This window comes from Pyrgilauda ruficollis, unplaced genomic scaffold (assembly GCF_017590135.1).
Source record: "Pyrgilauda ruficollis isolate IOZ18807 unplaced genomic scaffold, ASM1759013v1 scaffold12, whole genome shotgun sequence".
NCBI lineage: Eukaryota > Metazoa > Chordata > Aves > Passeriformes > Passeridae > Pyrgilauda > Pyrgilauda ruficollis.
Genome location: NW_024510321.1, coordinates 17959094 through 17973336, shown reverse-complemented (window position 1 = coordinate 17973336; position 14243 = coordinate 17959094). Strand labels below are relative to the sequence as shown.

The 14243-nt window shown below is 36.1% G+C and overlaps 1 protein-coding gene across 1 annotated transcript in view; it reads left to right on the top strand.

The window, feature by feature from the left end:
* LOC121364552 (macrophage mannose receptor 1-like) overlaps window positions 1-14243 on the top strand; it is a 51438-nt gene that overhangs the window by 24218 nt on the left and 12977 nt on the right. The window contains exons 9-21 of the mRNA XM_041487939.1: window positions 661-774; window positions 2074-2189; window positions 3507-3655; window positions 5082-5281; window positions 5856-5980; window positions 7065-7152; window positions 8062-8206; window positions 9441-9482; window positions 9600-9763; window positions 10677-10744; window positions 11720-11820; window positions 12334-12476; window positions 13180-13294. Of these exons, the coding sequence (XP_041343873.1) occupies window positions 661-774; window positions 2074-2189; window positions 3507-3655; window positions 5082-5281; window positions 5856-5980; window positions 7065-7152; window positions 8062-8206; window positions 9441-9482; window positions 9600-9763; window positions 10677-10744; window positions 11720-11820; window positions 12334-12476; window positions 13180-13294 (1570 nt within the window). The remainder of the gene's footprint in view (window positions 1-660; window positions 775-2073; window positions 2190-3506; window positions 3656-5081; window positions 5282-5855; window positions 5981-7064; window positions 7153-8061; window positions 8207-9440; window positions 9483-9599; window positions 9764-10676; window positions 10745-11719; window positions 11821-12333; window positions 12477-13179; window positions 13295-14243) is intronic.

Here is a 14243-nt window from a genome sequence, read left to right as displayed (position 1 = left end):
AAAAGATATTGCCATCAACTGCTGTGAAATTACAGTTGTAAAGGTGTAGCAAGGCACAGGTGAATGGTGCACAAGTTTCCCTTTGTCTCCTAATATCTTAGTTCATCTGTTCAGTCGAAATGTATGTAAAATATTTTGGGAACATGGTGTGATGTTCCTTACTTTCAGTACATCTCCCACTGAATGTCATTGTTTCTTCTGAGAACCTGCAGTATGAGGAATAAGAATATTAATTCTAACTTTGACAAAGAACTTTTCACATCTTCAAAGTTTTGTGTCAGTATTAACTAAGGAATGCAGTCCTCTGGTGTTGTTTTTTTGCTGTTAGAGCTGTATTTCTCTGGGGATAGCTGATATCTCCCCTTCCTTCAACATGATTATTAAATCAACAGTGTTTGTAAAGATGGTATATTGCAGTCACTAACAAGCGATTGCTTTTCAGAAGAGTAAATAATCAAAGAAAGTGTAAGTCAATGGTAAATCAGCTCCAGAAGAAGTGAGATAGGAATGATGTTGGAATTAAGTATTGAACTTAGAAGAAGGATTTTCTCTATTGAAAGCTAGCAAAAAATTATTAAATACTTGGAAATATAAACCAGCTTTTTTTTTTTTTTTTTGAGATTAAAGCCCAGTTGACTGAGGTTCTGTTTGTATGTTCAGGATGGATTTTGGGCAGACCATTCTTGTGAAAAGAAAATTGGCTACATCTGTAAAAGGAAACCTATGTCAGATGCTCCTACAGAAGAGGAAACTATTGACATGGGCTGTCAGAGAGTAAGTGAAGAAAAAGCTGTCTGATCTAAATAGGCTGCTAAGAATGATAAAAAAGATAAACTGCCACCTAGGTGGCAGGAAAAAAACATGAAAAATAAGTTCTGTTTCGTCATAATCAGAAGAGTTTGCCTTCTCATTTCTATGGCAGAATGACTAAATATGACTAAATCTAATCTATGACTCTCATTTGGCACTTGATATTCACTTTCTTTTTCCAGAACTTAAACCAAATCTCAAACCTGTTATCCCTGCAGCAGACCATTTATCCTTGATTAGCATTCAAGCTTCCCTAAAGAGTTTCCCGTACCTTCAGCTGCACTTCAGCTCTGGCTACAGTTTTCTAAAAAATTGTTCATAGCAGGAAGGGTGTCCCTGTCTAAATACTGTTCTCAGGGCTTTGCTGTGGTCTCTGGCAGTGCTTTCTACTTTGAATAACTTATTACCACTGGCCAAATAAAATTAATCTATTGTGCTTCTTCTGAATTGTCAGCAGATCTATTTTTTACTTGCTTGCTTTCTAATGACATAACACCCAGTAATTACTAAAACCCACTGAAATTTATTATGCCATAGGAAATCTTATTGAGTATTTGTTTTCCTTGAAGAAACTGCCTTTTCTTCCAAGTCTGCTTTACACAACTTCAGAAAAAGTCTCTGATGATTATTCCCAGTATTTGTAAAGATTGCCTGGAATGCTTGCAAGTGTTGGAGGAAATAAAGGGTTCCTCATACTTACATTGCCTACAGAACTAAGCGCTTGCTTGTAGAAAAAAAGTCTTTCAAAAGTGAGAAATTAAAAATCATCAGAAGAAATTTTTTGTGAACTGCAGCTGATCACAGCAATGTTCTCTGAGAGTATGTTCCTGAGTAAACAATATTTGAATGACAAAACTTTGGGAGTGAGTTTTAATGTTAGCTAAGAATAAACAAACTTGTTTGAGGTGTCATTCCCTTTCTGAAAATTCAAGCTGAAGTTTGCTTTTCAAGACTGTCCTCATGATTTCATGATGCCTATGTGCTGGTTATAATCCTGTTCTGAGCACAAAAAGTGCACAACAAAACCTCTCATCCCTTTGTGAATGGAACACATTGATTGAAAATTAATTAGATATGAAAAATTGTTTTATGAAACAAAATTCTATAAAGCTTTGATCCTGCCTTTTTCCACTCTGAATTTTTCAGTTACATTTTTCCTTTGACTAGTGGTTAGGTAATGGTGGTATAAACCAGTTTTCTGTTTTGTTGGCTCCCTTTCCTTTTCCCTTTCCCTTTGTGATCTCTTCACATGTATTTTGACAGGGCTGGAAAAGACATGGTTTTTATTGTTACTTCATTGGAAATACATTTGTAACATTTTCTCAAGCAAATCAAACCTGTGGAAGGCATCAGGCTTTTTTAGCAACAGTTGAAGACAGGTATGTAAACATCTACTTGTCTGAAGGGGTCACATGAGGATTGGACTTCTAGCATCACCTACACATATCAGAATAAAGACTCTGACTGGGCAAAAATCTAGCTTCAGAGGACAGCTATCTGTCAATACAGAACTTCTCACAGTTTTTAGATGTAAATTCAAATCCCGGAATCTGTTTAATACTGAAAGTAGGTCATGGCTGTGAAATCAGTATTGATATAGATGGTTTTGTCAAATAAAAGCAGAACTATATCTTCTACTTCTTAATTGTGGTGGCTAACTTGAGAAAGGAATATGGAATCCAATTTTGATTATTAAATGAAGAGATATGGCTCTGAATTCCTCTCAAAAAGTAGTACAAATGAGCAAGATGATATAGTTTTCCACTATCTGGTCTTTGAATTGAGGTACTTTTAAAAGATTAAGTGAGAAATGAAATTATGTAAAGCGCTTGGTACCTGAAAATCTGTCACAGTCCGGGTTCAGCATATGCAAAATTTCTGGAGAAGTGGTGCACATTACTCTATGTGAAATACAGGAAAAATAAAAAGTTTAAGAAACAAAAAACTTGAAGATGACATGATGCTTTACACAATCTCTTATTTGTTTCTATATAATCAAAATTGGTATGTTCTACTGTGAGAGCTCCAACTGTCACAAATGGTGGCTCTATAAACATAGCACTACAGCTGCCATAAAAATGTTTTAACATTAATGTGGCCTTCTGACTACACCTTGTTAGGAGGTGACTTTTTTTATTTGCTCTGATTTCTTAAGAGATGTTTGTTTAAACACCATAGTGAGCTATGACAGGCTTTACGTCTACATAGGTTTGTTTACTAGATATAACTTGACTTGCCCAACCATTGGATCTAATTTACAGTGTTTCTTAGTTTTATAATTTAGTACCATACTACTTTAGCCTCTACTTTTTTAACTTCAGTAATGCTGAGATTCCTTTTTCAGTTTTGGATTTGTCTGAAGCAAGAAGTAATGAAATACAAGAGTACTAGAAACTCACAAAATAAGTGGTATAAAACATAAGGACTGTCAGGTTTCTTCTTTACCATCAATTTCCTATCAGTCCAAGATTAGGCCATCTTATTCACTGGGCATCTGAGAAAAAGCAAAATACTCTGACATTGAAGCTTACAAAATATCTATTATTTAATGGTTTTGTTATATTTGCTAAAGAAGATCCATTCAAGCTGGGCTTTCAAGAAGGTGCAGCTGTAATTCTGAGAAAATAACAAGCCTTTTGCTACTTTAAAAAATAAATTTAACAGTATTAATTTATTGACTGATTTCTTTTTAACAGATATGAACAAGCCTATCTGACCAGCCTGGTTGGGCTGAAAAAAGAAAGATACTTTTGGATTGGACTTTCAGATGTAGAAGAAAAGGGAACATTCAAGTGGTCTAATGGTGAATCTGTCTTATTTACACACTGGAATTCTGAAATGCCTGGTAAGTGTGACTCTGTGCTGTTTAATGGCTGCAAGGCCCAAAATAAGTTGCTCACTGCTTGAAGATTTTTCCTTAGCGATCTCTTGATGACATAATGGCCAATGACTTTCAAATACATCAGGCTGCTTTCCCCAGGAACCCAGTGAGGCTGGTAAGTTCCTGCCCAGTGCTGAAATGTGTTTTTAGTATGAGTTTGGGAAGAAGCTTTTCATTGAGATCAAGTTTCTGATTTACAGCTGTTCTGGGAAAGTGTGCACCTGTACTGCTCTGGAGGAGCAACCTCTGCAGGACTAGTGACCCTCCTTGCAAGTCCTGCCTGCTCAGCCACATCTCACAGCACACTTGTTCACTGCATGTTCTGAGTGTGTGGGATATCAGCATGCATGAAGCATCTCTGAGTCCTAGAGAAAATAGGATTGTAAGGTCGGACAAAAGGGCCAAAATGTAACAATGGGTGGTCATTTAATCTGACACGATCACATCGGAAAGTGGGTGGTTATTGGTGTTCAAAGTTCTGGTATGTTGCATATGCCTTTCAGGAGGTCCTCTGATTCTGTTTGATTCCAGTACCTAATTGCTGATTTGAATGTGTCAGGTGAAGTGGTAAGGCTATGTAGGCTTATATATACCTAGTTAGTGCTTGAAAATTTTAAGTCAAATTAGAAAAAAATTGAAAAACTATCTCTAACCACATTCAGTTTTAGGGGAGAATTTCTTGGATCTAAGGTTATGATTTAGTTAGCGTCAGCCACTGCAGGTGATTTGGTGTGAGGCCTAATTCAGTATTTCAGAGTGGATGAACTACAGATTTTTTCACCTTTTTTTTTTCTTCATGAATTAGAATCATAGAATCACAGAATGGTTTGTGTTGAAGAAACATTTCAAGATCACCTAGTCTCCACCAGCTGCCATGGACAGCTTTCACTAGACCAGGTTGCTCAAATTCAAGTCCGACCTGACAACCTGACCTTGATACCTTTCATGAATGGTACAACTTCTCCAGGCAACCTGTTCCACTTACTCACTACATTCGTTAAAAAAAAAAAAAAAAAAAAATCATTCCTTATGCCCAATTTGAATCTACCTTCTTTCACTTTAAAATTATTGTCTCTTATTCTGTCACTATAAGCTCTGGTAAAAAGTCTTTCTTCACCTTATAAGCACTCTTTAGATATTGAGCAGTCAAGATAACATTTCCCTGGAGTCCTCTGTTCTCCAGGCTGAACCACCCCACTCCCCAAGCCTCTCTTTGTAGGAGAGATGATCCAGCCTTCTGATCATTTTGTGGTCCTCCCAGGGAGCTGCTCTAACATTAGGAACATTTTTGACTCTGGACAGCAACTTTATTTCTGCCAGGAGAGAATATAAAATTTTCTAACTTAAAACACCCTAAATGGCATTTTTGTGCTTTCCTGTTTACAATCAGGAAGAAAGCCAGGCTGTGTTGCCATGAGGACTGGAATAGCAGGTGGATTATGGGATGTAATAAAATGTGAAGAAAAAGCAAAGTTCATATGCAAAGTGTGGGCAGAAGGAGTGACACTTCCACCTGTTCCCACAACAACTCCTGTTCCCCGGTGTCCAGAAGGCTGGGAGTCAAGCAATCGTATTAGCTTCTGTTTCAAAGTAAGTAGGTTGGTTATTTCTGCATTAGGTAGTTTTTATTTGCTTCACATACATGTGATTAGCTCAGTTTGCTAGAGCATAGTGCTTATAATGCCAAGGTTGCAGGTTTGATCCCATTATGGGCCATTCACTTAAGAGTTGGACTTGATTCCTGTGGGTCTCTTACAACTCAGAATATTCTGTAATCCAAATAAAAATTGGCATATGTGTGTCCTATTGTTTCATAATCATTTTCCAGATAATCTGTAGAAGTCTTCTTCCTTTCTACTGAAATGCTCATGGTTTTGTTTATTCTGTTAAAAACTAATCTTCAGGTTTGACCTTTTGTTCCTAAATTCCAGTTCTGGTTTGTGGTGTGGTTGCAGTAGAACCTCCTATCAGCAATGCAGTGTGCTAACTTGACTTAAAGAGATAATTCCAAGCCTGTGTTTCACAGAGAACACTCCTAAGCCCTGTACTCAGTTTCTGTAATCCCCACAGAATATAATTGTAAATCAATTGCTTTGGGGCAGCTAATATTTCTTGATCTTGTGCTCTGTATGGTCTGTTTCTGATGCCAAGATGCTTTCTTCAGCCTTTTTCCAGAGTAGAGCACAAGAAGACGTGGCTGGAGTCGCAGGAGTTCTGCCGGTCCCTAGGAGGAGACCTGGCCTCCATTAACGGCAAAGAGGAGCAGTACGCGATATGGCGCTCCATCGCGTGAGTGTCCGCGGGGCCAGCGGGCTCCTTCCGTCACCTCCAGAGCTTCCTGAAGTGTTTCTTCTTGGCTGTTTGTGTGTTCGCTTCTGTATAAGCCAGTCTGCATTGTGTGTCTGTGTCAAACACACAGCAAAAGCGTAGAGCTGATGAAGTGGTTGTATGACTAGCAGCAATCACCTCAAAAGCTAGTGCTGAAATGGCGTTGGCAAGATATCTAGTTAGGGCAACATTTATCATCTGAAGTAAAGCTATTTACTGTGGAGTTGTTGATATTATAAAATTACTACAGATGCCAGCCATTTTCATGTAAGTGTACAAAAATGGTAACAGTTTAATAAATCTTGATAATTGATTTTTTGTCACTTTTATGAACTAATAAAAAAGAGGCAACTTCAGATTATTTTTTTTCTTACATAAGGAAGGTTTAGTAAGTCCCTGAACAGCAAAAAACAGGTATGAGATTTCTAAATAAGATGAAAAGCTAACACTTGCAATATGACCAGAACAAACCAGGCTCGAGGATCTTGTACATCCCTGGCTAACCAAGAAGCAAGACTGAAACATCATGGCCCTGCAAAATGCTATGACCATACTAGAATCCCAGTTGTGTATTTACAGTAAGGAAGAAGTCTCAGATGCCTCATTGCCACAAATCAACCGAATATATTCAGATTAATCAGTAAAGTCTGTCTGCTTGCAGACAAGGATTGGTTGATGTTTTTAAAATGTGATTCAAATGCAGAAAATAACTCTCTCTTTGAAAGCTGTAAGTGCCTTTACAGAGAAAATGAGGAGTTGAGAAATGGAGCAACAGTAGCCAGTGAACCATTATATGAAGGTATTAAGCCACTTTATGTACAGGAGTTGTATCTGGTAATTTTCTTGATCTGTATTTCAGTCTGAGTTAATGCATAAAGACAATAACTAGAAGCAGCTGCTTTTAAATTTATTTCCACCTTGGTTTTTATTGTTTTTAACAGCATTAAGTTATCATTAGAGAACTCTTAACTGTAGTAAATGATAGATTGTTAAAAATATTGTAATGCCATTATTAGTATTGGTACATTTTTTTTTTTTTTTTTAGAAACAATGGCTATTACCACCAGAATTTCTGGATGGGATTATACTACTTGAATCCTGATGATGGCTTTGCTTGGAGTGATGGATCTCCAGTGAGTAATTTAATTTTCCACAACTGTCATTTTGCATTGCCTATGCTTCTTATTTATGTGTAGTGTGTGTGTTTCTGTGTGTTTTTATGCTTAATCATAACCCTTAGTATTGTGCACTCTTTAGACAAGTTAATGAATAGCAACTTCATGGCTTGATATTTTTGGCTAAAACATGCTGAATTTTGATAAGAAGATACACATTGAATCAATAAGGAAACTAAATACATGCAGACTAAAAGGATATTCTGATGAATGTGAGGATTTTTTGTGGAAAATGGTCCTACTGTAGTTGTTCTTTTCTTTGCACGTTATCTGCAATGGCTTACATTCCATGGAATGAAGACAATTTTTAGTGCCAGTTGGACTTACTGCACTTTAAACTAAGGTATAAAACTGTAGAAATGAAAATTATTTTGGAGGTGTAGGTCTGCTTGATGCAAGGTTGGTCAAGATATATTGATGGGGATTTACAGTACAGAAACCTGAAACTGGATTTTATATAGGAAAATTGGAATAGCAGTAATGCTTTTGAGGCAAATGCCAACATTTTTATTGCATCTAAATAAAATCCTATTCTACTCATATTGTATACTTAATGACTTTTATATAAAGATGTAGCATGCTCCAGCATTGTAATTAAATGTATTTTAAAGAATTTAGGTCCCATCAAAAATGTTTATATTCTTCCAAGTGTGTACAAAAACAACTGTTACCTAAACTGCCATCCATTTGCAATCTGAGAAAAGTTTGAAATGTCAGCATTTGCAAGGGAGGATTCTCGTTTCCTCCTAAGTTTTTAACCTGATAATAGGAACAATTTGTAGGTCTGTGCTTTGATGCTGTCTCCTCCCCCTCTCCCTTAATTTATTTCCATATAACAGAATCTTCCCAAAACTTCTTCTGTCATAGGTGAGGTATGAAAACTGGGGCTTTGGAGAACCAAACAATTATCAAGGAGTTGAACTTTGTACAGAGATCAGTGGTGATTCCAGCATGCTTTGGAATGACAGGCACTGTGATTATATGTATGGATGGATTTGCCAAATAAGAAAAGGTATTCCTCACTCCTGTGTATTAGTGTAATAAGAAGATATCCTTGGCTGACTTTTACCTTCATTTTAAGAAATAAAAAATTTGAAAATCTCTTTATAAGAATTTTTCCATCCTTCATTTGCCTCAGGTGCTGTTTTGTTTGATAAGAATGTGTAGTTTGAGGATGGAGCTTGGATTCAAGATACTTTATTTCTATATTCACATGTTGATTACTTGCTAAATTCCCATGAAATATATGTTTGGATGCTTTTTATTTACTGAAAATATCAAGACAATATTTATAATTTAGGGAACACTTAAGTTTCACTGGCAGTGCATCTATCTAAATTTGAGCTTTTTAGAAAGTGCAGCACATTTAAGTGTTTTACTGCATTCTTATAGCAGGACGGAGAGAAGCAAAATAAAGATCTTGCATTAGATTATTGACAATAAATATCAGCTCTGCCTTTTACTGGTAAGATAATTTCTTAGGCATAGATTTCTTAATAAATGTCATTACTAGTAAGATTACATTTTAGTACGAAACTAATTGGTAAGCCTAAACTGACAGAGTTTTTCTGTATAATAAAAATTCCTTTCCTGAGATACTAATTATGGCATCCAAGACCCCATCTCCATGATGCCATTGCAAAAACAAATGGGAATTCTTTAACCTAAAGTTTTTCTTTTCATTAAGGACCACTTAATTTCTTGAGACCTTTTCCAGTGAGATTTTATCTAGGGAAATTAGTAAGATCAGGATAGAAGTTACTCTCAACCAGAGGACGATGGAAAGAACCTCACCCTGTAGTAGTTAGGGCACCCCATCAGATGATAACCCAGCCTGCATTCCTGCTGCCTCTGGCTTAAGTCAGAGTTCAAGTATTTGTGGCCAGGGGAAGAGAGAGAGATGGAGACCCAGGACAACTGTCTTAACAGAGCTAATGCTTTGGGACATAAGGTTTACTGCTTTCAATGAGTAAAAAATTTACTTGATTCAGGTAGAGTTACAGGTATTTAGAACACTTTGCATGTAAGGAATAGCCTCAGGGAACAAGACTACATATTTAAAATTGAATATTATACCAAAATTAGGAGATTTAGGTTATTTAGTTCCTTCTACATTTTGATGTTAAATCCATTGCTAACCGTGAAAGTCAATGTCAGTACTAAAACATGCCTGTCAGTCACAGAAAATATATTCTCTTCAGACAGAAAGCACACAATCAAAATAAGTATTTTTTTTTTTCTCACAGGGGCAACTGTGAAGCCTGAACCAACAGAATCTCCTACACCCGGTAGGTGTTACTGCTATTGTTCTTTGTGTGTGTTTGTGGTCAAAAGCATTAAAATTTTATTAAGGAGGACTCTTGTATCTCAGGAGCAGAATAGTCAGCTTGGCAATTATCTTACAGAATACAGGACTACTGAGGATGGATGGATTATACATGAAGACAAACAGTACTATTTCAGCACGGAGGCTGTTCCTATGGAAAAGGGTCGTGAATTCTGCAAAAAGAACTTTGGAGACCTTTCTGTCATTGAGAGCGAAAGTGAAAGAAAGTTCCTCTGGCGATATGTAAGAAAAATCATTAATACTATGGAATAAACCATCCAAAACAAGTGAGCATGGGCACAGATCCTTTTCACCATGGTGTTCTCCCTTTAAGTTTTAATAGTGTAGTTGCTGTTACACTAAACCAGATTAGTATAAAGAATAATCTAATGTTGACTTTTAGGGGATCTGTGACTTCATTTTAGCAAAAAGTATTGCACTGATGAGTTATGATTGTGTAGGATATCTTAAGTGGTGGATCAAAGCAGCGATTGACTTACATGCAACACTCAGAACATTGGATTTAGATCTTCCATGTTTATCTGGGCTATAGTCTACCTAGCATACTCTTTTTGGTCCTCAAATTTGCTTCTTTGCCTCCTTCTTGTGAGAATATAATTATGGAGAGAGAAGAAACTGGGACATGGATTATGCCAGGAAAAAGACCTTTGAAATCCTATTTCCTATATAATTGGAATTGTTTAATTTTAAGCTGGCTGAGGTCAACTTATTTTTAATCAGGGATGTGCTTAAAAGTTATATTTGAACTACACAGAACATTTCCTGAGCTAGCTGAAGAGTGACAGTGAGAGGACACAAGGACATGTATCAATTTATATCCAAAATGTAGTAAGGGGCTTGTCTTTGCAAGAAATCCATCAGACAAAGTCCATTGCAGAGACTGTGCAATAGGTGCTGATTTCAGTGGCTCTCAAATAAAATGTGGGAAGTGTTGATACAGTGACCACGTTTTTTGGCCAATGATGAAGTTTGACTGTGGGCTGTCAGCTGTGAGCTGCTTTACCTTAAATGTCTCAGCTAGAGAATATATCCAGTTCATATCCTCTGTCAGTTAGAGGTATATTACTCATCAGTAACATAATAGGTTTATGTGACAATAGAGGGCATTTGTACAATTTTAATTTTTGCATTGTAGATATTGAAAAATGGCAAAGAGGATGCATATTTCATTGGTTTACAACTGAGTATTGACCAACGTACGAGGTAGGTCATACCCAGTTTTGAGTCATAATTAAAAAATTATTGTATTCCCTAGTGGTTTAATTACATCTTAATTTAGCTTTAGATAATCCAGAAGAAATACTGCATGTTTCCCAAATAGAATTTGCTCAAAGCTAGACAAAAAATTACACTGCAGCTAATGTATTTTGAATTTTTATTCAGGAATTCTAGTTTCCTTTATTATGTGATTTATACTGAAAATATAAGTAGATGTTCTAACTGTAAATATATAAGACTTTTTGTAGGTAAAAATGTTCTTCTACCCCATACTTAACTGTTGAGAACAGACTCCAATAAAAGAACAAATGAAACCTATTTTCTTTTTCTAGAACAATGATAGCTGTTGCACTGTGAGGTCAAGCAGGTTTTCTGCAGGCCTTTCTGAATGTCAGTATGCAGCACCATATTGATTTTGACAGGTTATGTTTATTTAGGCCTGGATTCAGTTCAGTCTGTGTTTGAAGTGCCTGGATAGATGCCTAGTAGTTCTCAGTTCTCCTTATAGTCCACAGTAATAGTGAGGGACATCCAGAGGATAATTAGGATGTTAAGTGAGCCTCTAAAAACGAGGTGTTTCTGCCTTGCTGGTTTTGTAGGGACCCTAAGATGAATATACTTTTATGTACCTTATGCATGTGTCTGAAGGATGAGCCTGGGCACCTCTGTCACTTGCAGACCACTAGAAAGATGCTTCCTAATAATTTTCCTGGTTACAATTTTGTTCTTCATTGCCTAATCTACATGGATGTTCAGCTTATTCAATGCTTGTATTTTACCTTCTATGTCTTTGAGCAGAGAGTAAGCTTAGTGTAACTAGTAAAGAGACAATTTGGTCAAAAAACCTTGTGCATTTTACTATGAGCAGCTACATTAAGCTTATTGAAAAGTTATTTTTTTAACATAGAAGAAGTTCTATTTTATGTTAAAGAAGCATTTTGTTGGATTGTTTTTCTTAAGCTGGATGGATGGCACTCCAGTGAATTATTTGGCATGGGCACCACATGAACCTAACTTTGCAAATAATGATGAAAACTGTGTTGTTATGTATAAAAATTTAGGTGAGTTTTGTATATTATTTCATGAATTTCATTATTTGTGTGTTTACATCACAACATTTTTTTTTATTCTGAGAAGCACCTCTTCCTCCTGTTTCTTCTTTTTTCTCTTTTATAAAAAGTAATCGAAGTAGACCATAATATTACTTACAGGACTTACTAGTTTTGTACTCTTGTGCTTATCTGAAGCCTAACATGGGGAAGATCTGATAGAGATCTGTGGCCAGAGGTCTATGGTTGTAATTGCTTGTTTATATTTTTTATTAAAATTGACCTAATGTGTCAGTATGAAATTTCTAGCACCTGGTTCTACAAAGCTGTTAACATTCTGTAATTATGGTATGTATAAAGTGACATATTTTTCCTAGACACTGATATTGAATGATAATAAACTGAGAGACAGCTTTGATCTTATCTTTCAACTAAAAGAACTGTATGTGAGAATGACTGAAACGGATTTCCATTAACAAACTTGAGATGTGGTGTCATACAGTTCCCCATTTATCTTACACCCAGGATTTTGGAATGATATAAACTGTGGCTATCCAAATCCCTACATATGTGAAAGGCACAACAGTTCCGTTAATACAACTGTTCCTCCAACAACATTTTCAAGTCCAAGAGGATGTCGTCCAGCTTGGCTTTCTTTTCGTAACAAGGTACCATAACAAATGTGGTCTTTGCTGGATGTTTGGCAAAGCATTAAATAGAAAACAAGGGAATTTTTAATTCATGCTGTTTCTTATTAAAATAGAATGTTGTTATTTTTATGCAGAGAGCTATGATACATTCATGCTTTTCTTTGTTTGCCCATCCATTGTTTTGCAGGAAATGTGCTTTTCTGATGCTTCTAATGAAGCAAATTCAGTCACAGTTGATGAAAGACAATTCTGTAGTCAGCTTCTCAAATGTTTTGATACATATTTAGTCAGAATTCCTAAAGTATTGATGCCTTGATCTTGGTGTTTTGTAAGCAAACCATAATCCTTTTTACTGACTACATTTTGTCTTCCTTAACTTTACTAACATGGTATGTGTTGTAGAATAAAATTAATAATCAGGCAGACTAAGATCAGTCATACATAACTTAGCACTGTTAGCTGTTTATAGAAAAGTCAGGATTTGCTAATTTTCTAGGGATTTCAGATCAAATCTAGTTGTTGAGTAAAACACTTTAGTGAGACTTCTAATTTTTTATAGAACTAGAACAAACACAAAAGCTCATTGAAAGTTGAATGCATTTTTTCAGATAAATGCATTATTTTACTGCCTTTTTCCCATCCTGCTTTGTTCAAAACAGTGATTATCAATTCAGGGATATTGGAGTGAAGATAACATATAGAGAATTTTTTCATATTTTAGTGTTACAAAATATTTGGATCTACAGAAGAGGAACGTGTTACTTGGCATGCTGCACGAACAGCTTGCATGAATTTAGGAGGAAACCTGGCCTCGATCCCTAATGAACAAGTGCAAGGTACTGTGCACAATTTTGTAGCAACTAGATGAGATGAATTTAATCCTTAAGGGCTGGCTGGGGTTTTTGGTTTTTGTCTGAATACAAACAGATTTGAATAATGATTGCATAGTTGATTTTTGTTCTAAAACATATAATTTTTAGAAATCTACAATGAAGTCTTGAATTTACCAAATTTTAGTGTTGGCTCAGAGATATATATATATGCATATATTGTCCTGGCAGCCAAAGTAGTGTTTTTTTGCGTGCACATGATGCCAGCTGGACCCTGCAATTTCCATTCCAAACAATGTGGTTTCATTAGGTGGCATTAACTTGCTGCATGGCTTTCCTTTTAAATCAAGTATAACACCTTTAGGATGAGAACCTGCCTGTGGACAACTTGAAACAGGCTTGAGTGCTCACACACATAGCCAGAGCTCTCCACACAGAAGTGCCACTCTTTTCACTAGAGGAGCTTATTGCAATGAACCCAAGAGCTGCATCCATGCCTCAGGGAGATGAGAGGGGGAAAGCTGCCCCATGCTTGGAAAAACAAGGCACACGACCAAACTAAAAACAGGGGAAGACCTTGATAGATGTTAGATTGACTTTGATAGATAGACCCTTTTTTTAGGCATATTGTTTTATTCTACATGTGAACATGATGAAAAACAAATGCTGCAAAAATTTACTGTCTGTGAACTCAAGAGAGCACATTGAAAACTCAACCATTGTAAAGCAATGCATTGAAGTCTGAGCAATTAAATAGTTTTAATTTAAACTTAGTATTAATTATGTTTTCCACTTGTGAAGAGCTGAAGAATCAAACTTTCATTTTTCAAACAGTTATATTCTTATTCTACATAATTTCTGCAATGGTTATTTCATGCACAGGACTTGAATTCTAGGTAAAAGAGAAACGAGGAATGGAGCTATTAGCACAAAACTGTTATCTTTGCAGGAAGTG